The sequence below is a fragment of the Anser cygnoides genome, chromosome 6 (genome assembly GCF_040182565.1).
Source record: "Anser cygnoides isolate HZ-2024a breed goose chromosome 6, Taihu_goose_T2T_genome, whole genome shotgun sequence".
Lineage (NCBI taxonomy): Eukaryota > Metazoa > Chordata > Aves > Anseriformes > Anatidae > Anser > Anser cygnoides.
Window position 1 is genome coordinate 5,782,491 of NC_089878.1, and position 25,896 is coordinate 5,808,386.

The 25,896-nt window shown below is 38.2% G+C and overlaps 2 protein-coding genes across 15 annotated transcripts in view; one reads left to right on the forward strand and one right to left on the reverse strand.

Moving 5' to 3' along the window:
- The window catches only part of C6H2orf88 (chromosome 6 C2orf88 homolog), a 32,565-nt gene extending 14,390 nt beyond the window's left edge, over positions 1-18,175 (reverse strand). For 5 of the 14 annotated variants that reach the window (XR_010832169.1, XR_010832165.1, XR_010832170.1 and 2 more), the window contains exons 1-3: positions 18,044-18,175; positions 14,998-15,056; positions 86-12,483 (exon numbers count right to left, since the gene is read on the reverse strand). The gene's annotated coding sequence lies outside the window, so the exon portion shown is untranslated. Of the gene's footprint in view, positions 1-85; positions 13,978-14,997; positions 15,057-18,043 lie in introns of those variants that run through there. The other 9 variants (XR_010832164.1, XR_010832160.1, XR_010832166.1 and 6 more) reach the window with 9 other exon arrangements.
- MSTN (myostatin) lies at positions 17,884-24,864 on the forward strand. The gene is made up of 3 exons (XM_013178647.3): positions 17,884-18,383; positions 20,490-20,863; positions 23,076-24,864. Exons 1-3 carry the CDS (start codon positions 18,011-18,013, stop codon positions 23,454-23,456), a joined length of 1,128 nt encoding a protein of 375 aa, XP_013034101.3. The 5' UTR covers positions 17,884-18,010; the 3' UTR covers positions 23,457-24,864.
- The last annotated feature ends 1,032 nt before the right edge of the window (positions 24,865-25,896 follow it).

Below are 25,896 nucleotides of genomic sequence, written 5' to 3' on the forward strand. Positions count from 1 at the left end.
ATATTTCTTTAACAGTGGAATTTCTTCCCACGGAAGGAAGATGACCATTTCAATTAGTGAAGAGTCATTGGTGGCAAGCCCTTACCTGGTTTTTGCGCTAACAGAGGAGTAAACTGTGCTCCCCAGGGAATGGCAAACGTTGGCTTCATCTTGGTGTCATGGCAGTGACAAGGATTTTTCTGTTTTCAAGAAACTTCTCTGAACATTGACTCTTGCTGTGGTGCGTGTAGCAGCCAAGCGTTCAATCATCAGGGCAGCTCTACACATTCATCATGAAGGAAAATCTGAAACAGCAGTAATAAAAACTTCCCAGGAGCCTGGGGGAAAAGGCAGCTATACCTTTTGCTTTCGTCTGTGTCTGAAGCTGGAGATGACGTTTGGTGGAAGGCCTGAGCCTGAACATCAGCTGTCCACGAGATGCAATGTGGACACGTGGCTCCAGCTTTCCTCCTGCCTAGCAGCTCACGTGTGGTTTGGAGACAGTCCGTGCAGTCAGACACAAACCTCCCTGCACATGCAAACTGTTCGTACCCTGTGCCCAGGGCTAGAAAACATAAAACAGGAAAACAGCAAATACCAAATATTATTTATGTTTTTGTGAATAAGGCAGTAAAACAGCCAGAGAAATACTCTTAATTTATATGCACGTCTTCTTTTCTTTCTTGTTTGCTCAAATTCTAAAAGCAGTGAAATGAAAATTCCCCTCAAAGCATTGGAGGACACTGCAAACACGGCACAGGCCTGCAGCACAGCAAGGAGATTAATCAAGCATGAGGCATTAGAATATTGCAAAGAGGATCAAAAGAGATTTGTGACTGAAAAGCCACACACCAGAATTACAGTCAGCTGAGAAGCTGGGCAGACAGAAAATGATAAATCTTTTAAATTTAGATACCTTCTAAAATAAATTCAAAGGTTGGGTTGTGCACTGCAATGTGTCACGCAAGGCCTCCTCGTGATGTGAGGCTGCAGACAACACCATCTTCTTTCTAAACAGAGAATTCTTGTTTTGTGATAATCAAATATTTAATGTGATTTTGCTTTTTTGCTAGGTAATACGGCCACCGATGTGCCAAAACCTAAGAGCCCTGAGGACAACAACAGGCAAAGCAGTAGCCATGAATAAATTGCCACACAAATGGAAAAATAATACAGCGAAATAACAGTAATGTAAGGACCCAATCGTCCCATAACATTCCCTTCTCCACAGTAAAAATCAGTCCTAAGGTTTCCAATACAAAAAGAGATTAAAATAAAATAGGAAATAGAAAATTGCATCTCAAGTGAAATAAAAGCATACTTCACTGCAGACAAAGCCATGGATCAGCAGGGCAGTGACACAATAAGACCCTGTTCCTCCCAATCCTGTAACAACTGTGGATGTTCATATACTTAAGAAGGAGAAGTAATGTGTTCCAGAGGCTTACTGTACAAACATCTGTGTGCAGCCAAACTACCTTCAAATTTTCACGCTGAGATAAACATCATTAGGAGCACCAAACAACCTTAACAAGTATGAAACGAGTAACAGGCTTTGTACCTGTGCTGGATCTAGCTGGGATTTGTCCACAGCAGTCCGTGTGGTGCTGCATTTTGGATTTGTAGCTGCAACAGTGCTGGTGACTCACCAGCATTTTGGCTATTGCTGAGCGTTGCTTGCATGGCTCTTTGCTGGTCTGCCCGGCAGGAAGCCCCTAGGAACTAACACGTTCCTGAAAGGCACCCTTCACGTGTTTTTCTGGGCAAGGCTAAAGATGGGCATGAAACTGAAAGTTGTCTTCCTAATGCCTGCTGTAATTCTCAACAAAACAAAACAGACAAACAAAACCCAACCCTTGCCTGGAAGATCAGTTCCTAAACCCTGAGAAATTCAGCCATAAGCACAAGCTTCTGAAAGGCGTGCACCCACCTCACATTAAAGAATGTCCTCCATTTCATATGTTGTCCACCTGCCTGCCCAGCATGCCCGGGGGTGACATCCAAAGGGCCCTGAACTTACGGTGCAGTCTGAACCGAGCAGTGCGCTAATGAGGCGGGCAGGAGAATTGCCTCCTGAGGGGATTTTCAAATAGGAAATGAGCCAGAAGAAGAACAGCTTAAAAAGAAGCTGGGGTATAGACTGCCTGAGAGGCTGCATTAGGGCAAAGACCGAGGACTGAAGGAGAAGAGTGCTGTGGATACGCGTCCCTTGGGGAGGTTTATGGGTGACTGGATCAGAGCTGCTGCTGCAGAAGACGGTTTCATTTTCTTAGATTGCCTTGTTGGCTGAGATCAAGTCCTGTGTGCTTTTCTCTCATACACCAACAGTACCTTTTGCAGCACAAATGTCAAACACGTTCCTTTATAAAGTTATAAAATGTCACTAAGCTGTCACTAAAATGAGAAAATTTTCAGAAGAGTTTAATTTACTGACAAAGAACTGTCCTCATGATTGCTGTACATAATAAATATTATATCATCTGCAGATATTATCCAATACCCTGATTATCTAATTATCTTATCATATCTAAGGCTACTATCCAATATTTCATATCCTTTCCACTATATATCAAGAGGTTTTCGATTGCATAATTTTAAAATCAGAACTCTTGCACACACTGAAATTTATGAGTAGACAGATTAAACAGCAAGAAAAAAAATGGGGGGTGAAATAAATGATGGCACATAGATTAAACAAGATAATATTTCTAGTTATGAAAAAAAAAAGTATCTATAACCACATGGCAAAGAAAAAAAAATAAAAAATGATTTAATTCACGGTATACATAGGCCATCATACCTCTAACTCTGCTTTGATCTAACTTTGGTTTCTGGAGGAAAGAATAACCTTTAACATGGTACAAGTAATATCTCTTGGGGGAAAAAACTGTCTTGAGGAAATCATGAGCATCACAGAACACTCCAATTGAAATAAAGGGTAGTTATGGATGGTCTGTATAATGGTTACACTTTACTAAGAGATTCACCAGAGCATGAGTGCATGGCTCAGGAGCCTTTTTTTAGGTTATGGTCTACTGTTCTGCTTTTAAGTCTCAGTCTGCCTAATTTCCACTTAATTTTAATTCCAGATATCCACTCCTACCTCAAATACAGCAGCGGAAATAATATTTTCGTTGGAAGACAGACTTGGACAGCACAAGCTTGCTATATAGAGGCTTTGACTGCTTTTTATTAAATGTTTTGATAAGAACATTTCTAAAAGTTTAATGACTGAAAAGACTGAAAATATTTAATTGGCTAAGATGCATGATTCTAAATAATGCATAAAGCTTACGACCAGATACTGCTAAAAAAATAAATAAAAGAAAGCTGAAGCTGGTATGCCACTAACATGTGATTTGAAATGGTGAAGGGTTTGCAGAGTTGGTTCGGGATAAGGCCAGGACTAAGACCTGGGTTTCTGTAGCTGGAGTTACCTGAGATCTTGTATTCACCACTGAGTGGAGGTGGAAACACCCGTAGGTTTGGGACTGGCAAGGGCTCCTGTGTTAAGCCAGGGCTCAGACACATCCATCAAGAAGTATCAGACATTTGTATCAGTATGGGATGGAGTCTCAGGTCTGAACAAGGAAACACACGTATATTTAGTTGTGTACACAAATAACGTACTACAATCTAATATCTCAAACCTAAGAGCTGTCTTGCACTTCGTTTTGGCACAGTGTTACATGGTTAACTTTTCTGATTTGATAAAGTAGTTGGAAAGGTAAAACAACCACCGAAAGACAAATGGATCACAAAACATCCAGCAAGACTATCCTGTCCTGGGTGGTCTGCCCATGACCCCACAGTTTAATATTGCAAATTAACTCCTATTACCTGGAATAACTTTCAGTTCTCCTTCTGGCTGTCCGTCCTTCTTCTTCCCCCCCATGTCAGAAGTCTGTTCTTTGATGTCTGAATTAAACATTGTTTGTCCCACGTAGTCGAAAGTTCAAGATACTACTTGTGGGCTGCACAGCATCTCACTAGCTGGAAAAAGTTAGTCAAATCCTGACTCTGTGATCAGAGGCCAAGCCACTGGATATGATTTCCACAGCAAAACTTGTGTCACTCAGCACCAAAACAAGCCTGCATTTAGTGAACGAGAGGAGTCATTCCAGTAGCTCAGCCAAGAGCCCACAAACACATGGTCTGACAAATTCTTTTCAGCAGGCGTCAATAGTACAGACAGACAGACACATTATTTCAAGGCTCATTTCTTCTGAATCAGAGGGGATGAACTGGAATGAACAGTTTCAGCCGAACAAGAATATTGAATATTTTTATCTCTCATCTACGAACAGCATCATGTAACATCAGCAACTAAATAACAACTTAATTTCTGTAACCCCTGCCGCTTGCCACCTTTATCTAGCTACTTACAGGCTTGCAGAGGTCTCACCACCGCAGCATCTTAGCGCATCGTAACTTGTGTTCTCTTAACTATCTTCTGGGTGGAAAATTAGAAAGAAAATATAATGGTGGGGAAAGGACAATGGGGAAATGGGACAATGAGAGGGAACAGGTGGGATAGCTTGCAAACCCTGTAGGCTTAACCTGTGCATGCACTAGAGTACTGCATAGAGAGCTCTGATCAAACGAGATGAGGTACAGCACCAGGCTAATGAGATTATAACGCATCCTTTAGCAGCCCTGCTGTTGTGCTGCATGGCTCTGTATTGCACTGACAGCAGGGACTCATCCATGTCAACTCATCCGAAGTTGGCTCTGGTGTCCCAGTACAGTGTTGCTTTGCATGGTGCAGGCATGCCCAGCAACTGGGCAGGCAGGTGGCTGCTTTTATTGATACAAATTTGGATGGTTGGACTAGATGATCTTGGAGGTCTTTTCAAACCTTAATGATTCTACGGTTTTGTGAAATAGTAAAGGCTATTTAACCATTAGTACTCTTACTGCTGCTGGATGGGAAATACTAAACTGATTTGTGCAAGGTCACACACAATCTGGAGGCCAGAATCAGAAAACTGTCCCTTCAGTTTATCATAATTACCCCTTGTGTCAAGATTTCATATAAGAAAAAGATGACTTCACACTTGCGTAAGTAAGTGACAAAATTCTCATTGACATCGGTAGAGACAAGACCCAAGTTTGAAGATCCTTTAACCAAATAACCTTTCCTCAGTGCCCAATGCCAAACCTCTGAGTTTTGCCAGTCATGTTTTTCTATGCTGAAAGAAACATCCCAGGCAACTACAACATATTTACAGTTGTAAACAACTTGCTACTCAATTAACTATTGTCATGACTTTAATTAATAAAGGGTTTTGTAATTATTTTCTATAGTCTTTTGACAGAATTGATTTAAAATACACTAGATAGAAATCTGCTACAAATACAAATATTATTTAATGCAGATGGATTGTTAAATTTACTTCCAAGACTTGCTGCACACTTATTATTCAAGCAATCTATTCCAAACATACCCAGAGTGACAATAAATCAATGACTTGTAACAGCGAATGTAATATATTATTCCATGGGTACCACACACAGCTGTCACATCATCCTGTTGTGATATTTGCTTGATGTTCAGATAATAACACAGTTAAGAGGACAGTGTTCCTCACCTTTTTCTTAAGGTGAGTAAAGAATGAGAAACATCTTCTTGGAAAGATGCTTGTTTGGAAACAATTTTGAAACATTAGCCCTCTCTGGAGAGGGAGCAAAAATCTCTTCTGTCATCTTACATGAGTAGCCTGTGAGCCATGTTGATTATTTCAGACTGAAACTTAAAACAAAATATGGAAGACTAACTTCATTATTATGAGAAGTTGCAAGTTTTGTGTGTTTTTAACTAATTAAAGCTTCAGTTCTCTGAACGATATGCACCAAGTAACAGCCACTGCAGCCGGGCATTTACATTCAGGAAATTATTTTTGGAAGAAGCTCCTGGTTGATGCAAAAGGGCAAAGGCCACTGGAATTTGAAATCAAGAAGCACAGTCTATTAGGGTTAGATCCACAGCCTTTGGAAGTCTATATGATCTAATAAATCATTTTAATGCATGTAGTTCAGACTGCCTTTGGAATTTGTAGCCTTTAGTGATATTCTGCGATATTTTATTAGTATTTACTTAAGGTTCTGTATGTGTGCTTGATATAGAGTGGAATTGCACACAAGGTTTGGTTTCTTCAAGCAGCACGGTAACTGTTTTTTGAATCTTCATCATTTTTCAGATTTAGTATTGTCACTCTGGTCTTTGAAAGAAGGTGATATAAATTCTCTGCATTTGACTGTCTTGGTATCATAGACATGAATAAAGACTTTTGACAAATGATGTTTGTGTCCCTTTGGATATTGGTACAGCTTTTTTATTCTCTGTAGCAGAAAACTAGTAATAGGATTTTTTTTTCCCTTTCTTTTACCTATGGATTTCACAAACAGGGTTAGAAATGTTTACATGGACATGCTGATGAACTTAACACAAGTCACTACAAACAGTATCCATTTCCCCCATCCCCAAAGACTCAATGCTACAACAGTCATGAGAAGACACTTCAAAGATTCTCAGTCACTTTGTAAAGTCATCTCTGAGTGTCAGTCAAATGAGCAAAGCCTGTTTGTTTGAGCTGTGAAACCTTTTTTTCCTCTTTTTCTTTATATTCTGCTGCTCCTGTGCTCAGGCATATATCAAATGGAAAAAAAATAATTCTAACTTAGTTCTTGAAGTCTTAGCTATGCAGCAGGTAATATTATAGGTAACATTAAGTATGAAAACCACTGCACAGTAGTAAAAATATCAGCGTTTTCTAATTTTACCTTTTAAGGAAAGGTTTTCTAAAATAGAAAATAAACGCCTATGTGATACAAGCTTACCTTTGAGAATTTTGGGGTTCTTGTTCACTGTTAAATTACATTTAAGGGATGTCACCAATAGAATTATGATCTGTTGTAATTATCACCCCAATAAAACTGCAGTATTTGAAGTAGTGCAGTGTTTAAAACTATTATATATATACAAATACATATATTTAACTTAATATTCCATACATACTAACTTAATATTCCAATACAATACACAGGCAAATTTAATCTGTGCAGATTTCTTTTTAGATACAAGACACTTGCATCTCATGGAAAAAGCTAGAACCACGCAAAGCAGAACAGTTCAGCGTTCCTCTTAAGAGCTGCAGTTCTCGTGACATTTGACCATGCTTAAACTGGATATGACTCAGGAATGATACCTTCATTCTACCTCCCAGACAGACAGATTTATAGAACAAATAATTCAGTTGAGATTACTGAATATGCAGTCAGTCAGAAGGAAGAACTGCATTGCTTGCAAAGCTTATAGGATTTTATGTTTATTTTATATATATTTAATATATAAAGGACAATAGGACTGAATAGCTGAATTAAAAACTTCTGTTCAATGTGCAGGTGTTTTTGGAAACTTTCAAATACTGGTATGCAGAATGAGTAAATAAAAGACAACTATAGTTAATCTACAGATGTATTATCAATACATTGACATGCCTGAAATATTGTAGACACTTTTAAGATATTGCTGATTATTCCATCCTAAAACTAACAACTCCCTCATGGAGAAACCAGAGAGAAGGAAAAGAAAATGGTACGGAGCTGGAACAGCCTAATATTGAAGAAATGGAGCTATTTACCATAGAAAAGAAAGAACAGAAATCTAAAATTTTGCACAGAACAGAGCAGGCAGATAAGAAATTGCAGTTTCCTATTTCCCACAGAAAAGCACAATAGACCCTATAATGAAAAGGAAAAAAAGAAGTAAATAATGATAATAAGAGGTTTCTTTTATATAATACTTAATTAGACCACAGGAGATGTTACCTTCATATTGAATTCAGAACACGCAGCTTTACTGTAACATGCAAGATAAGGTTTGGAAGGGATATCTTATCTCATGACTTCAAGATAAAGACAAGCCTTAGCAGAAATCAAAGTGAGGACCTGTAAAATGGCAGATTATTTTGCATTCTTACAAACATTTCCTAATGATTATACAATTTCTTAGTGCTCATGATTTTAGTAAAGAAAAATAATTCTACAGAAGACTCAAAGATTTTTGTTACTTGTTAGATACATAGATGTCATCTCTGATTTGCAAGCCTTACCAGATTATGCAAGTTTACCAGGCTTGTTTGAATTATTATAAACAAACAAACAAAAAACACAACTGGAGGCATATGACTACTCTGACACTCATGAAAATTGTACTGAGTTCCATCAGCTTTTCTATTGATTTCTACTTTTTAATGATATTCATGTTCTATTTGGATTCTCTGGTCTCTTCCTCAGACCACCTGTAGAATTGCAAAACAAGTTTTCAAAAAAAAAAAAAAAAAGGCCAAGAACAAACCAGTAAATCAACCAACCAACCAACAACCCAAAGCCACCCTATTTTATAAAGGCTGCTGCTGCTGAAATGTGTGAACAGAATATCTAGATGCAAACTGCAACCGATACTTCAACTTATTGTTCAGGTAAGCTTGATGTAGGATACAAATGAACCAGTGTAGATAGGATAAGAATGGGTCAGTTCTTTAGCCATGCCTCAAGAACTGACCTGAATCCTTTTGTGATGAATCAAAAACATGCGCTTACCCCGATGAAAACTGTGCCAGCTCTGAGCAGGTCTTCTTGTCAGCATGAATCACATGTTAGTCGTGACTACTCAGTAATTTAGCACTGACTGAAACAAGGCAGTGGTGGTCCATTTGGGCAGGCTTCTTCCAGTTCCTTGCCCTTCTACTGCCTTTGTTACTATTTTGTAATTCGATGGAAGAAAGAAGGTGAGAAAGGTTACACCAAAGCAACATTCTGAAACAAAATCTGACCTACCCCAAATTCAGGTTTAAACAAAACACTTCATGCTCAGCCCTGCGTCAATGGAGGACTGATAAATATTCATTTACCACTGCTGCAATCTGCAGCTGGGAGAAGCACGCCACTCCCAAGCTCGGTAGATGTTCCTTTGGAAAGCATGAAGGACTTCTTGCAGAAGCCATGCGTGTTAACACTGGTTCTCAAAGAGCAACTCTATGCTGACAACTGGCTTCAATGGGTCAGCTTAGAAAGTCAGATGGTTTGCAGGAAATACCCTCTCTGAAACTACTCAAAATGTAAACATTAAGAGTATTTCAGGACTTTAATCCTATAAAATCTAATTGAAAAGAACATATCATGCCTAGAAATTACTGAACATGGTGATATCCACAAGCTACGGATACCATTATAGTGAAAAATACTTTTTGATTAGATTCTCTTCAGGAAATCAAAATAAAATTACTGGTGTCATAAAGAAGTCCCATGAGTTGGTACTTGCAGTGCAATGTCCTGTACCACTCTGGGCTAATGCAGTTTGAGGCCATTCAAAGAGATTGTTGAAACACAGAGCATCTTATTTGCTTGGTAGAGCTTTCCAAGGTGTTACGCAAATGACATCCCTCCCATTGTCATATGGCTGTTTGTGTTCCATAATTTTGTGTGACTCAAAATAGAGGCTACAAAATCGTCTATCAGTTTTCCCTTTTTTATTACTCTTCAGTAGTGACAAATACCTGCAAATGAATTCTAAATTTAACCCTATATAGTAATGGTCAGATAATTAGCTGTTAACTTCACTGATGATTAATAGACTAGCCTATTAATTTATAGTGATATCAGCTGACACAAATCTTGGCCCCAAGTGCAAGAAGATAAGCCTGTCACTAAATAATTAGCATTTTTAAGTACAAAATAATTCCTCTGTGAAAGAGGAATAAGTAATTTCTTCTTATCATTTTGGTAGACTTTTTCTTTTTTCTTTTAAGAAATGCATACCATTTGTTGTGTAAGAGAATTCAAGGAATTATTAGTGGTATTAGTGTTTTCCTAGTTAACGGGAAGAAATATAACAGAAAGGTAATCTCTTTTATTAAGCCAACCAGCGCAATAAGAAAAAATGAGCAAGCTTTTGAACACAACCTGCTCTTTTGGCTCAATATCTAATTAAAACCAATATTGTATACATGTATGTACACACACCCCATAGCTACACAAATACAAAAATAATATTTTTAATGCAATTTAGAATCTAATGAAGTGATTTTTCTCTACCAAGTTATCACTGGGATATTGAAATTAACCACACTACTTTCTCAGAGGTATTGATATAAATCATTAGATTACATCAACCAAACTTCAGAACTGGTGAAGCAGCCAACTGTACAATTCTAGTCAATAGTTATTAATTCACTTTCCTTTGATCTAAAGGCATTGGACAAGGTGTCAAAATGCCTTGCAATCTCGTTAAGCTACTTGGATGATTTGTAGAAAGTGTAACATGCTAATTTGATACAATCAATCTTATTTCCCATTTGCACTGTGTTACTAATTTTATCATCCATCTATTTCAATCAATATGCGCTACAAAGCCTTAAAGGTTTGGTTAGACTAATTTTTTAATCGATCATAAGCTTTTGCATGCATCAAGACTTTTCTTACTTGTTAAAACTTAAGGAAGAGTCATGAACTACTTGCTTGCAGTTCCTCAGATTTGTGTACTCCAAATATCCTGGTACAAAGTTCACTTGGCATAAAACAAGCTTTCTGTACTTATCACAAAGTAGCATACAAACAATGCCGTATCTATTAATCTGGATATCCTAGAAATATTTTTTCTATTAACTATTCCACTTCTATATAACTCCTAAGTGTTTTTGTATAACTTCAGGGGTGTTTTGAAGGTCTATTGCTGATGAAGGTGAAAAGCAACCAACAAACAAAACCCAGTCAATTTATTTGTGGTTTATCCTTATTTCTCATCAATGAGTCGGCTGGTGCTGCCAATTAGTGGCTTGATGGGATAGAAGAGCTTGTTGAGTCCCAGGAAAAAACTTGTAAATTTTTAAAGTAGCAGGCTCTAGATTGTGAAGAATTAGAAGTGTCTGCTAAAGGAGTCAGAAACGATTCCCAAGAGGAAAGGGCAGTAAAGCTAATGCTTTAGACGGTGTAGACTGTTTTCCTTAAGTTGATGCTCTTATGTGAAGCTTCATAATGGAGCTCATAAATAAGAAACATCTTTAATACATCAACAGGAAGCAAACAACAAACAATAAAATATCTAAAAAGGGAGAGAGCAAAAGCTGTATTTCTTCTTCTTACACTGCAGACAGTATTTGAAGTATTCTACAAGCAATGTCTTATGACTTCCTGAGTTATTTTTACTTTTCAAATATTTACATTTACAATATTTAAACATGGATCTAAATACTAGAAATGAAAATCTCAGACAAACACCTGTGTAGTGCCTGCAGAAACTGAGGTACCGTGCAAGTATGACTGGCTGATGCTGGTACATATGCTAGCAACAGGGGGAGAACACTACTGTACATTTTGAATATCTATTTAATTATGAAATTATTGCACTATATTATTATTGGAGGTATTACAGCATGACTCCCTACGTCCCACCCCAAAAAGAGTTCAGAGGACATATTGCCACTGCAGCTGCACACTGCTGGAATGACATGCCAGGCTTTCCACTGCAGAAAAATGGTTTTGTTTTAACCACTGGAATTTGATGCGTGTGTACAAATTCACTGTCCCAAATTCTAGGAGTTTTACAAGACTTCACTTCAAAGCCAGCTCCTCTGCTCAGAAAAAACAGAAGCAGAAGAAAAGCCATTCTTACCCCTGTATATGCTACATCGCTACGATTTTACTTATCATGCACAGCCAAGTGGGGGGCAGGTTTTGCAGGCTGCCCCCCTCCTGCCCATCCCTGCTTTCAGTAGAGACAAGACCACAGAGAAGGACCAAAGCAAAGACATTCTAACCTGTCATGCAGTAGGGGAAAAAAAAAAAAAAAAAAAGGTGAAAAACAGAAAGAAAAAAAAAAAGAGAAGGACCCTTCAGAGCTGTAGCATCCCCCCGACTTCCCCATGCCCCAGTGGGTGCCGTTCCCCAAGAGCCCAGCAGGGGCCAGGCGGCGCACAGCAAAGCAGTTACCCGACGGGCAGAAAAGCCCCGTCCGGGCGTTCTGCCGAGGGGGACGTGCAAGCTCTGCTGTTGCTGCTGCTACCAAAAGGAGGTGCTTTGGTATTTCATGTGCTTTGATTGTGCAAATGCAGAAATGACATTTATCCACGTCCAGCAACAACTCCTTGGGCGAATTTCATATTTCCCAGCAGTGGTGGAGAGGCTGAAAAGGCAGTGCTTCAAACCAAACACCCACATCCCACCGGAGCGGTTCTTGGCTACACAGCCTCCGAGGGTAACAGTAATAAACCCGCTGCCACCCCCTGAGGTCTGTGAGGATTTTGTGCTTTTCCTCAATTCAGGGAGGTGATAGTCTCCTTGTTACAGGTGTGCACCCAACTGACCTGAATTTCGAAAAATGCTGTGGACAACGAAGGGGCAAGTCACACACCTGGGTTTGGGGATCATGCTCCTTTCCTCTTGTGACTTGGGGCTGTTTTTCTTCAGCTATTTTAACAGACATTGAAGAAGAATGCAGGAATTCTGGGTAAAAGCATAAAAGATACAAGACTAAAGAAAAGACAGCATTCTGTAACAAGGACAGAGCCTTTAGAATTAAACAGGTGTTTAACAGGGTCCTATTATACAACTTATTATAAGATCAGTAATTAGATGTCATAGTGAAAGCTGCAGAATAAAATTCTGAATACAAAAGAGCTCAGAAAAGCTGGCATCATTTACTAAAATTGTATCCTCCCTTAAATGTTTTTAATAAGCCTAACAGGAATAATTTTCCCTATCTGCTTGTAAAGTGCTTTTCCATTAGTATATCTGGTCGGTTCTGGAGCAATGACAATTAATGAGCATTGGAATATGCGGGAGAGAAAAACACCACGGGGAACTTTTGGCCCAGTACACATGTGAAATTGTGCCTTGCAGCACAAAAGCTGCAGTCAGGAAGGGGTTGGGAAGTGCAAGCTGTCAGCCACAAGCTGAAGGAGACCCCACGACACTCCCTTAAATCTTAAACTCAGCAACATCTCTTGGGTGAGCTGAGAGATGCATCAAAGGCTGAAATTGCCACAGCACCAGTTTGCCACCCATTTTACCTGTTTCTCCCATTTTATCCTTTACATGCTTATACACCATTGCTGGTGAGAAAGTCCCGAGCAAGTAGGACTCACTACTACCTCCCATAGCTCCTGAGGTGAGGCAATCACCTGCCAGGTTTGCCCTGGTACTCAAACTACAGGCACAGACCAAGTACATGTTGAGGGGAGACTCCTTAACATCCCAAATCCACAAACATCTTGGTTTTCCTGGGAAAATAACCCAGAAGAAATAAAGTTGCCTTCCAGTAGCTGATAGAGCACAATGTTTAGACAGTTATACATGACCACTTTTGTAAGAAAAAATATAGAGAAGGACAAACTATTGGAGAACACTTGTTACAGCCCAAGAATTCATACTAGTTACAGATTTCATATTATAGTTCATGGTAATAAGTTCAATAAGAACTGCAGATACTATTGCCTTATAGTAGCTGCAGCTTTAATTTACATAATGCAATTGCCATGATATTTTCATAAATTTTTTGTGATATTTCCTGCTAGATGTTTCACAGACACAGTCTTATAAGTACTCCTGAGATTCAAAATAATACATTTTATTCTTGCAATTCAGGTGGCTGAGAGCAAGCACCTGGCAAAATAAGACAACTGGGCTCATAGTTAAGCACTTAAAACATACTAACTACACTGCATTTCATTATATGTCTAAATTTTTCTATTTAGATGTAACCGTTCTAACCAAAATTAGTTCATAAGTATTATGCCCAGCTTATTGCAAATAAGCGAGTGGTGAATCTAGTCCAAAATATTTAAAACGGATTTTTCTCTCTCTTTCAGTATTCTATTCTAGAAATTTGGTTTTGTGCTGACAAAAGTGAGATGAGGTGACTGAATGGGTATCTTACCCAGATGCTCAGGAGCTTTCTTATAACACTTGTTTCAAATTAGGAAAGGAAGCCAACTGATTCTAAAGTAGGACATAAAAATCAGTGTCAGCAACAAGCACTAATTTACAATGACTTTCAGAACACCTGATCTTTTCTTCAGGTACTACCTCCTGTAGCGAGTCAGTTATGGGAACTAGTTTAACTTAACCGACAGAAAAAAGAGCAGAGAATTTCTAGTCCTCCAGACTGTAAGGGAATGTTTGACAATCTAGCCTACAACAGGATGAAGATGCTGGATTTCTGGCGTGGTTATAACTTACGTCCCTCTCCTTCCTTGCCATGAGTGCAGCTCCTTCACACTCCTGTAACTCTCCTTTTTCTCAGAAACGTCCTGGTTCCCTTCCATATCCAGTTAGTCCACCCCCATAACAAGCTCAAATCCCATCCCGCTTCCTATCTATTTTTTTCTGGGTTGCTAGCCAGGCAAGAGCTGGCACACTGTAGATGGTCCAGAGCTATCAGCATGCTGACTAATGACTAATAAGCACATGCTGATTGGCTAATTAAAGGCTGCCAAAAAGGATGGGTCATGGTTGGGCTCTGCTTGCCTTTTCCTTAGGGAGGGCATTAGTAATCTCCTTTGCACAGTTGCTGTTTTTCCATAAAACTCACAGTAACACAGTGTCTTTTAAACCTCTGTATCTGTCAAATTTGGGTTTGATTATGTTTTAGATTTTCTTTAGGTTTTCTAACAAGTCCAAAAGTTACTGGTGGGAGGGAGAAAGCCAAGGAGAATCTGACAGGTAGACAGAGGTGTGCCTTTTTTTCTTTTGAAAGAAACGCATTCTTATATTGCTTGATTTTGGGGGCCTGAGTCATGATCTTTGAATAGTCAGGATTGGGAATACTGTTCGCTATTGGCAGGCATGGCGGGTAGAATGACACAAATCCCAAAGATAATATTAAAATGCCATAAAGTTCAGTAAGATGTGCATTTCATTTTTAACTCTTCTTTGTTTTTGCTGTTGGCAATATGCTGGTTATTTTTAAAATAGTTTTTGCAAAATAATGTTTTAAAAAACTTTTATCTGGTTACTTACTTTTCACCTTTTGCTTGCTTTCCTCACATCTGTCACCTACTTCTGTAATCATCATTTTCCTAAAACACCACAACGAAAGTCAGAAAGAAAAACAATTTGCATATTGCACTATTAAAGAAATTAAATTCTTCAATAGCTCCTGACCAAATGCAACGGTTTAAGCTCTCTTCGAAATTCTTGCATTCTCATAGAAAAGAAACAGCAACAAGAAAATATGAAGAGAAAGTTATTCTAACAACCTGGAGGCATTCAGAGTACGTTGATATGAAGCGCGTTTTATGAGGGTAATACTGGAAAAATATTTCTTTTGGTTGTGCAGCTGCTGCTGAGTTCTGGGGCACTTTTTTTTGTCTTTGGTAAGTATTCCCTCTGTCTCCACTCCAGCTACCACTGCTACCTCCTACTTCTAAATAGCAAGCAGGCATAGTCCCAGGCATGGTCCTCAGGAGAATTTATTTGCCACCATGCATGGTGGCTCTGCTTTTGCTCAGAGCTCACCGGGGTTCTCAGGCATAAAAAAAGTGTATTTTGGTCCTGCAGGCATAAACAAATGCCTTGTGGAGGGGAAAAAAGGGGCTCCTTTTTGCAGATTAACACAATCATAGCAGAAGATTGAAAAAAAAAATCTGAAACTCTTTCATGGCAAGCCGCAGAGTGGGAAGACCTTGAAGGAGAAGCAGCAGGCCAGGTACCACACCGGGCAAGCTGCTGCAGAGAGCATTCAGAGGAATTATGGTGCTGGAGGCACTTCACCCGCCACTTCTCTTGTCCCCTCTTCAACACAATGGGTGGCTTCCAGCCACAGTCTGCCTGAGCATTTAATAATCCTGGTATTAAAGACTGCATCATTATTTCTACCTGTTTACCGATGGATCGTAATTCTCTTTAGAACTGTGTATAGTATGAAATCTGGTACATATCGAGGTTTCCACTAGGGGTAGATTCCCTGTTATATTCAGCTCTTTAGGTCATTCTTATTTCAAATAAGAAATTAAAAAATAACTTTATTATGACATTCATTGTCATAATATATTAAAAACAACACCCAAACCAAACAAAAAACAAAAACAAAAAACCCTCACCATCAGAGTATGAAGCTGGGTTAACGCTTTTCAAGATTATAAATATGAATCATCCTATGAACCATCCAAAAAGATACATTTCCAGTACTTGTAATGTATTAGCCTCTTTAAATTACAAGAATACAAAGAATTTGTTTAAAATAATACATTGCGGACATGGCAGGAAGTCTCTGGTGCAAACTCAGCTCTACCCTGACTTCTAGTTCCAGTGAACCATGAGCCCATTTATGTTACCATATGTTGAAAGCAGTTGCATGAGTATCTTGTGTGAAAACAAATTCTCAGGATATAAGCAGTCGAAATGTCTGCTTTACACATGAGTTTGGTTGAAATGAGAATGTCAGGGTTAGACCCTAAAGCCATAGGCCTGGAACATGTGAGCACGATACATTTATTGCTTGCATCACCTTTACACCAGAATAGGACAATCAATTTCAATTGAATACTCATGGTTTACGTCACTGGTCATGAGCTGAATATTAGGCTCAGTTCTGTGCAATGTACTGAATTTGCATGCCCTGCAAAGGTGATGCAAGATAACATGAATGACCAGGCAGGAAAAAGCTTTGAATGTTTTGTCCCACACCTTTCCATGCACCAAAATGTTTCCTATAGGAACATATGAAAATAAATAAATAAAAACCTGATTGCCACATTTTATGGTGTACTCATAATGGAAAAAGAAGAGAAAATCAGTGAGAAACTGACAATTCAGTCCTAACTTAGATAGGCAAACTCTGGCATATTGCATGGAATTCCAGGATTTGTGTTTGCTTTAATATACAGACTGTGCTGAGCTGTAACCCCCACCTCCCCAAATAAATATAAATCCCAAAGATTCTGCTAGCAGCATATCAAATGCAAACTATATTGCTATAAGCTTTTATAAGCCATTACCTGTAAGTATATAATAATGTCTAGCTGTATCTTGTGCAGAAAGAATACTAAAACTAATTTCAAATATATAAGCAGGATATAGAGAACTTATAAATGTTTGAGTAGAAAGCAAAAGAAAGCACAGTATCACTTAAGCTGACAAAATACAGATATATTTTGAACTGAATTAAAAGAGGATATGGAAAAAGAAGATATACTCACAGTAGGGATTTAAATGTTTAGGTCTCTCAATATGTAATTTACTGCCCAGGATTTTGCTGACAAGGCAAACTCATTTTACATAAGTGTTCACACACTTCAGTAAAGATTTTGATATATACTAATGGGACAAACAGACAAATATGTACTTACTTACAGTCACATATGCTCAAAATCTTTATTACTGCTTAGCTAGTACCTTTCAGGAAAACCTATTTAAGTTTTCTGAAATATCAACTGCTTAGTATATTTTAGCTGTTGAACAACATAGATTTGTAATGTTTGCAATGTATTTACAAATATTTTCTTCCTGCCTAACAGCAGTTCCTCAGGATTTTCTTTTAAATAGTGCAAGCTTTCAGTCAAAATAATGATAGAAGCTTAAAGCAACTTTAGAGAGAGCTCTGCCTTGATTCATACTGCAAGCATACGGTCTTGTATATATTTAAGAATGATAGTGCTGTCTTCCAGTACTGCTGCCCATAGTACTTGGAAATATATCCTTTCCGTATGTGAAGACATATCCTCTATGAAGCCACCAGATAAATCAGTTCACCCTTGGCTGTAACTAAATGCTGTCTAGTGACTTGTGATCGACAGGGCTTTAACCTCTGACAGCTAGATTCATTGTTGGGACAACAACCAATCGTTGGTTTTGACGACATGAGCCTAATCAAAGTTGGAGTATAAAAGCCCCCTTGGAATATATAAGGTACACCAGTGTGGTAAGCTGTCTCTCAGATTGCATTTGCTTTCACTGATCTGTTTAGTACTAAAAGAAAAAGGGAAAGGGGGAGGAAAAAAAAAAGGAAAAAAGCTGCGCTGAATGTGAGATCATGCAAAAGCTAGCAATCTATGTTTATATTTACCTGTTCATGCTGATTTCAGTTGATCCGGTGGCTCTTGATGACGGTAGTCAGCCCACAGAGAATGCTGAAAAAGATGGACTGTGCAATGCTTGTACATGGAGACAGAATACAAAATCTTCCAGAATAGAAGCCATAAAAATTCAAATCCTCAGCAAACTGCGTCTGGAACAAGCTCCTAACATTAGCAGGGATGTTATTAAACAACTTTTACCCAAAGCTCCTCCACTACAGGAACTGATTGATCAATATGACGTCCAGAGAGATGACAGTAGCGATGGCTCTTTGGAAGACGATGACTATCATGCCACAACTGAAACGATTATCACAATGCCTACAGAGTGTAAGTAACCCTGCTGCTTTCGTCTCGCACCGCTCCTCCGAGAGAGTTGTCTCCGTGCTGTAGAGCCACACAACTCCTCAGGCTCTCCCAACAGGCTGCTGGCTGGAGTCTGCCGGAGGGAGGGAGGAGAGTGTATTTTTAAAGGATTTGAGTCAGGTTCAAATGACCTTGTTGCGAGCCTTTGTTTTACTGTTCATTTATTCGGCTCCTTATAACGTGTGTGCCCTGTAGCACTTACGATTTGCCAATTGCCTTAGAAAGCAAGGAGAGATCTGCAGTTCAGTTGGCTCCGTTATTTGCAGCATTCAGGGCATTTCCTATTGCAAACAGAAAGTGCAAGTGCAGGTAACAAGATAGCTATATTTTTCTGCATGAGGTTTCACCAGCCAGTGCTTTAAAGAACAACAGAAATGAGCAGAAATACAGCTTAGAGAACGAGACCCACAAGTGCAAGTATAGAGTTAAATTCTTGCTTCTTTGCTGATCCCATAAGCTAGCACCACCCACCTCTGAGTTAAAACTATATATTTAAAGCAAATATGTGTGTAATGGATTTAAATGTTAAAATGTCCACGTTATAGCAATCAGCTCCAGTAGTCGTGCCAAGGAAGAATGAAGGCATTTACTGAATGAGCAGATTCTAAGTTATCTTCTGAGTGCTAAACATCTGCTATGGCTCCTATCAAGTATCTTTTGCACAGCTAATACTATAGTATCTTATGTTCTTCATCAGCTAAAGTATTTGGCTATGGCAGCTGTTTTTTAAAATAACACTTATGAATATGATGTCAAAAAGGAAAAAGATGACAGGACATATTAGGCATGTTAGCAGTTACAGATATCATTACAATACACATACTAGAATAAAATCAGCTGCTGTAGCTAAAAATGCGCACGGATGAAAAATTAACTTTATCTGTAACATTTTTTAACTTTAATAACATGTGTACTTAATAGCAACACATTAGTGCAGCCTTAATGCAAAATTGAGGTCTGCCAGCAGTTTTATTCCAGCCTGCTGTATACTTGGTAACTATTTTAATTAAACCACTATATAATTACAATGAGTGAAGAACAGTCATTATGCTTCATTGATCTGAGTTAATTTCCTACTTTTTATAAAAGCCTTTGAACTATTTAAAATCCACTAAAGATACAGGTATCTTAAGTAATGAGATTTAGGAGTGTCAAAACTCTGCACCATTTAAAATTCATTTTACCCATTTTATGCTGGCATGGCAAGACATTGTCATGACTAGGTAGAACAGCTGCATTGTAGGCTACAGGAAGGAGGAATGCTGCACTGCATGTGACTTTCCTATAAAATTGTTCAAATGGAAACAAATCTTTACATTAATACTTTAAATTATTATTGTTTCCACTCAACAAAAGAAAACAAAGTGTTCAGGTAGTCTGTGCATAGCTACTTCTATTTGTATGATGCACAGCACACTAAGGTTATCTAGTAAATTAAAAATACCTAAAGGTGACATAAGTGTTTACTCAGCTGATGCAAAGTTGCTATTGTGCATGTTTCATGGAGCTCCTCAGGAGATGAACAGCAGAAATGAGCTGGTAGTAGTCACTGTGAAGTGGCATAGGCTGTGCCCGATCCCCTGGTAGTTTTTATCTGGGAAAGGGGCTTTTCTGCAGCTGTAGGGGTAAGCCCACAGCGCTGGTACAACTAGTCAGATCCCAGAGATAACTGAGGACCACAGAGTTTCTCTACAGCGCCCTTCTTCTCACAGTTGCCCATCATTCCTGAACTTCAGCCTGTGCACATCGTTCACTCTGCTTAGCCAACAGAGTGCAAGGGACCAGCTAAAGTTACACAGAAAATGGTTAGCCAAATCTCCTTTTAGCCTGTTTACAAAATGGTCAGTGATTACTTGTCACATGATGCTACTTTTAGGTGACAGCAAAATGATTAAATTTGCCATAGAGAGTAAAGCACAGAAAATGAATGATGTTACATCCACTTGTTACTGATGCTGTTTATAGAATATTGTAAGACATCCTACATGGTCTGGAAAAAAAATTTGGTTTATATATGCATATTTATTTTTGTTCCCTGTTCAGTAATCTATTCTTTCCATTCATTTATAGCTGATTTTCTTGTACAAATGGAGGGAAAACCAAAATGTTGCTTCTTTAAGTTTAGCTCTAAAATACAATATAACAAAGTAGTAAAGGCACAATTGTGGATATACTTGAGGCAAGTCCAAAAACCTACAACAGTGTTTGTGCAGATCCTGAGACTTATTAAGCCCATGAAAGACGGTACAAGATATACTGGAATTCGATCTTTGAAACTTGACATGAACCCAGGCACTGGTATTTGGCAGAGTATTGATGTGAAGACAGTGTTGCAAAATTGGCTCAAACAGCCTGAATCCAATTTAGGCATCGAAATAAAAGCTTTTGATGAGAATGGACGAGATCTTGCTGTAACTTTCCCAGGACCAGGTGAAGATGGATTGGTAAGTTTATTTAGAAAAATCCAATTTAAATATCTTGCATTTTATTGGAAAGCATTTAACTTGTGTTTTAAGGTTAAAATGGAAACATTGTTTAGGGAATGGAAGATAAAGGTTCTGTATACCCAATTCTTTCACTCTTTGCTCTCTGATCAAAATCATGTAGCACTCTTGTGCCTCCATTTCCTCATTTGAAAAATTGAGGTGAATTGCATCACCTCAGGGAGATGTTGAGAGGCATCAACTGGAAAATGTTTTGGTACTTACCAATGGAGGGTACTACCATAGTAACATTGTGTTCAAATTTGAGAGCAAACACTGCTTAATGAGAAGTTACTTTGCATACAGGTAAAAGAAAAAGTCATCTGATTATTTCATTGATGGGAATTTTGCCTCGTATACTGCTGAAAAGATTTTGCATTCAAGCCCTGTTTCTCCCTATTCTGTATGCATGTATTTTCTTTTAATGACAAGACGAATTATCTGTATTTATGAAGGTGACAACAGATCTCATAATTTTAAATGTTGTACTTATGATAGAATGCATCATTCCTCTTATTAGAAATGTTTGAATAGATAAATTCTGCTTGATACAACAAATGGGTCACAATCATGGGAAAGAGCATAAAATAACTACGTAGTTTCTCTCAGTAAGTATGGATGAATGAATTAAATCCGAAGCATACCAGCGAAACTACAGCATTTTCCTTGCTGTTTCCCCAAATCACTCATCATCTACAACCTGTTAAAATTCCTGAACCTATTGCAATAGCTGAAACAATCATAACCAAAATGTTTCTGCTTTTGAGTAAAGTACCAGGAGCATTATTTTGCTTTCACTGCTACAGAGAAGATCAATCTGTTTAGGTAGCTATGTAATATTTAACTTCATAGCAGTGCAATGCAGTTAATAGAACGTAGAGTAAAAACAATGTGGTATCTCAATCACAGATTAATTGCAGATGTGACTCTCGTATACTTGCTGGATATCATGATAAAGAATGTCTCCACCCATTCAAATATGTAACAAGGTGTTTTCACACATGTGGATAACCCTCGGTTTTCTCAGGGTTATCATCAGCTGTAAAAACAAACTGTTGTAAAAGCAACACAGGGTCAGATGCAATGCAGGTAATGGGAGAGGAAACTTGTCTTCTCTTTCCTTCACCTCCTTGCTGGCAGCTCTCTGTACTGGGATGCTGCTCTCCACCAAGCCCCTTCTCATATCATTTACCTTTGGGAGGAGCTTCTCCAGCAGCTGGACAACACTGTGCTGAAATCGGCGTGGAGCAGAGGAACTATTTCAAACTCGTGATTGCAAAGCTTGCAATTTCTTTCTATTCTCAGTTAAGGACTGCGCAAAGACACCTTCAGTAGGAAGCACGTGGCTCAGAGATCTGCCAAAAGTACATTCCCTGGCCACAAGGCTCTTTCAGGAGTCAAAATATTAGCTGCCCCTCCAAATTCAGGACAGCAAATCCAGCCCTCTGGCTGAGTAAAAGCTGTGAAGTAGAAGTAACCTGTACTAGCAGGTGAAACATTCATTTCTACCACCACTTCAATCATTCCAGCAAGATGGCAATTATGGAGACATTTCCTGTTCTCCTTGGTCTGGAGGAGGAGTCTTTGTTGATATCCAGAAAACCTGAACTGAATACCATTTTAATGGAGAGAATTTCAGAAGGATTCACAAAAAGGAGACAAATACTGCTTGGATTCTGCCCTGTAAATATTTTTTATTTATTTATTTTTTCCTTTTGGGAGTTCTTTTATAGAAAAGGAAAAAAAAAAAAAAGAAAAGAAAAGCAATTCTTATTACAGTGTTAAGGAAAACAACAGCTAAACTATAAACCCAGCATCCTCAAAATTTCTGCAACTTTCTCTTAGCAGTTAATAAGAAATGATGCTAGCACAAAGATGATGGTGATTTCAGGAAGAAACACTCAGAAATTAAAGCTCCTTATAGAGAAGCAGCAGGGAAATGTATGTCCTCAGCAGGAAGAAGAGGAATAACCCTTGAGAAGGGATCAAATTTAGCAGAGACTTGGAGGAGGATAAAGTTCTCTGAAGGGCAGAACTTCAGAAATGTTTGTAAATGTTATTTGAGAATACTGATTTGATACATTTGTGTCAGAGATAACTATATGTATGTTTTTACTCAAATTACCTGCACCTACCTCATTAATACTTCCGGTTCCTTTTCCTCTTCTCACAGAATCCATTTTTAGAGGTCAGAGTTACAGACACACCGAAACGATCCCGCAGAGATTTTGGCCTTGACTGCGATGAGCACTCGACAGAATCCAGATGTTGTCGCTACCCACTAACTGTGGATTTTGAAGCTTTTGGATGGGACTGGATTATCGCACCTAAAAGATACAAAGCCAATTACTGCTCTGGAGAATGTGAATTTGTATTTCTACAGAAATATCCGCACACTCATCTTGTACACCAAGCAAATCCTAGAGGCTCGGCAGGCCCCTGCTGCACGCCCACCAAGATGTCCCCCATAAATATGTTGTATTTCAATGGAAAAGAACAAATAATATACGGAAAGATACCAGCCATGGTTGTAGATCGTTGTGGTTGCTCATGAGACCGTCGTGAGATCCACCACTTCATAAATTGTGGAAGCTACCAAAAAAAGTTATATCCCCTCACCCATCTTTGAAACTGTGAAGTTACGTGCGCTAGGCATTGCCGACATCATATGCTGTATGATAGCCTATCATACAGGCCAGATTTAGAGCAACACAAGCTGCAGAACGCGAACTAAAAGACAATAGAGTTGCCTAATGACTGGTTATTAACCAGTGGAAAAAGAAAATCTACAATCAAAATCACCGGATTTAACCAATGAGTTTCTTACATTTTGAGGGAATCAATATTCAGTCATTCAGACACAAATCCATACGCAGGTTTCAACGTATGTTTGTAATCAAAAGCAAGCTCCTTCTCATCTGCAAATAGAAGGAGCAGGCTTTTAAATCAATTTCTTCACAGCTTCACTTGCTATTGCATTTACAGAAAAATATATACCGGTAACATATACACCACTCCACAATACCACCAGAATCATCCTTAAACACTTGAATATATAGTGCAGAATTGTGAAATGCATAAGACGAAATTCCACGTAAATGGACAAATCCTGAAATTAGGGATGGTAGTGTATTTAGCGTGTTTCCATTCCTTTTTTTTCGTTAGTATGATAGTAATCAATGGCAATGGTGCTACTTAAGCAGGCTGAGTAAATAGAAAGATAGTTATCTAAGTGAAAGAATTTAGAGTAATAATGAATTTGCCCTATCCTCAGGTACACTATTCAACATTCGCAAGAAATAGCTATTTTTTAAATGAAGGTGAATAGTTTTCTAGATGTAGTAGAACAAAAGGCAGCAGAGAAGTCTAACTTTCAAACCATAATCCCACACCATAATCTGCCTTTGCAACATTACCGTTTGCACTATGATAAACCAATGCAAATAGTTGGTTGCTACAGATATTGTTAAAAAACCACTTTGATATAACTGACTTGTGTAATATGTATGCATCAATATTTTGTAAATAAATGTTTATTTTTTAATCACTGTTGGTATATGTTCATCACAAGAAAAGAATGATGTTAACCTGTACTTTAGTTTAATAAACAAAAACCAATATTCTCTTCATAATATAATTTCCTGGTTTTTAACACTAATAATACATAGGAACAATGCAACAAAGCAAGCCATATGTTGGGAATTATACTACATTTTATATGTTTTTTACATTTGTATGAGCCATCTGTGGGTAAATGATGGGTGTTGACATGTTTATAAGGTTTCTTTGGATTACTGTTTTTATGGTCAGTTTGATCCACAACTGATTTTCCATACTTTGAATGTTATGTCCATAAGTAATGATACCACAAAAGATTGCTATTAAATGCATTTTATTATATTTAAAATTTTGCAACAAAACATTATCTTCAAGTAAACATAGTAAACAGTTTTCCACACAAATTTTGTATATTTTCCTTATAAAAAAATGTTAATTGAAATTAAAGAAACTATTTACTATAAAGTACATTTCATTTCACATGTGAAATACAACTGATAAAAGAGGCATTTGTAAAGACAACACAATCGCTGTTCAAACATCTTTATGTTAGTATGACAAATACTTTTGTTACTTTGCAGAAGTTCAGTTTTGAATTTTCCTTTGTGTAAAACCACCACAGAATTGCAACCATTGATTCCCCCCCCCCCCCCCCCTTTCCCTTTTATATATTTCTGCCTAGGTGGTAAATATTTTATATCAAGTTTTCTGCCTTTGTTTTTTAAGTTTCAAACCTCATTGCTCAAACTTCAAATTATCTGATTGTTACATTAAAAAACAAGTATTTCTTCTGAACTATTAGTTCTGCTAAAGCTGTGCCCAAGCATCAAGCAGATGTTCAGCTTCTCCTGATATAGATCATCATAGCAGATCTCTGGGGCCCTTAAATACACCTTCAATTTAGTTTCCCATAAAACACACTCAGAGTAAATATAAGATATTTTAAAAATGCATAGAATCTTAAAATACGGAGTCTTGGTGAAGCCACAAGACATAAAAGCACAACACAATTCCTTTTTCTCTGAAAACCAAAGTTACAGAATTAAGGGAGAAACCCTGGGTTTGTTGCAGTTAAAATACCTTTAAGGGAGGCCAACATTTGACCCTTTGACTTTTAACTCATGACATTCTGGCACCAGATAGTTAAAGTGAAGAAGGTGGGAATATCAGCAGTGTGCATTCGCATGATCTGGGCCTTAACGTATACCAAAAGCCTCTTAAAGAGGCTCTGTTCAGAGGCTTCAATCTGGTTTTCCATGGCGTACCATGCAGTTAGACCCTCAGTGGCATTAACTGAGGTTGTTCATCTAGCAGTAAGTGGAGAAATGCCGTAGTGTGTTTTTGGAGCTGATGGCAAGGAAAACACAGTGCTGGTCTGCACTGCATCGCTGACAGGACACCGGAGTGCTTACTCCTACTCAGGAGAGCTAAACTAA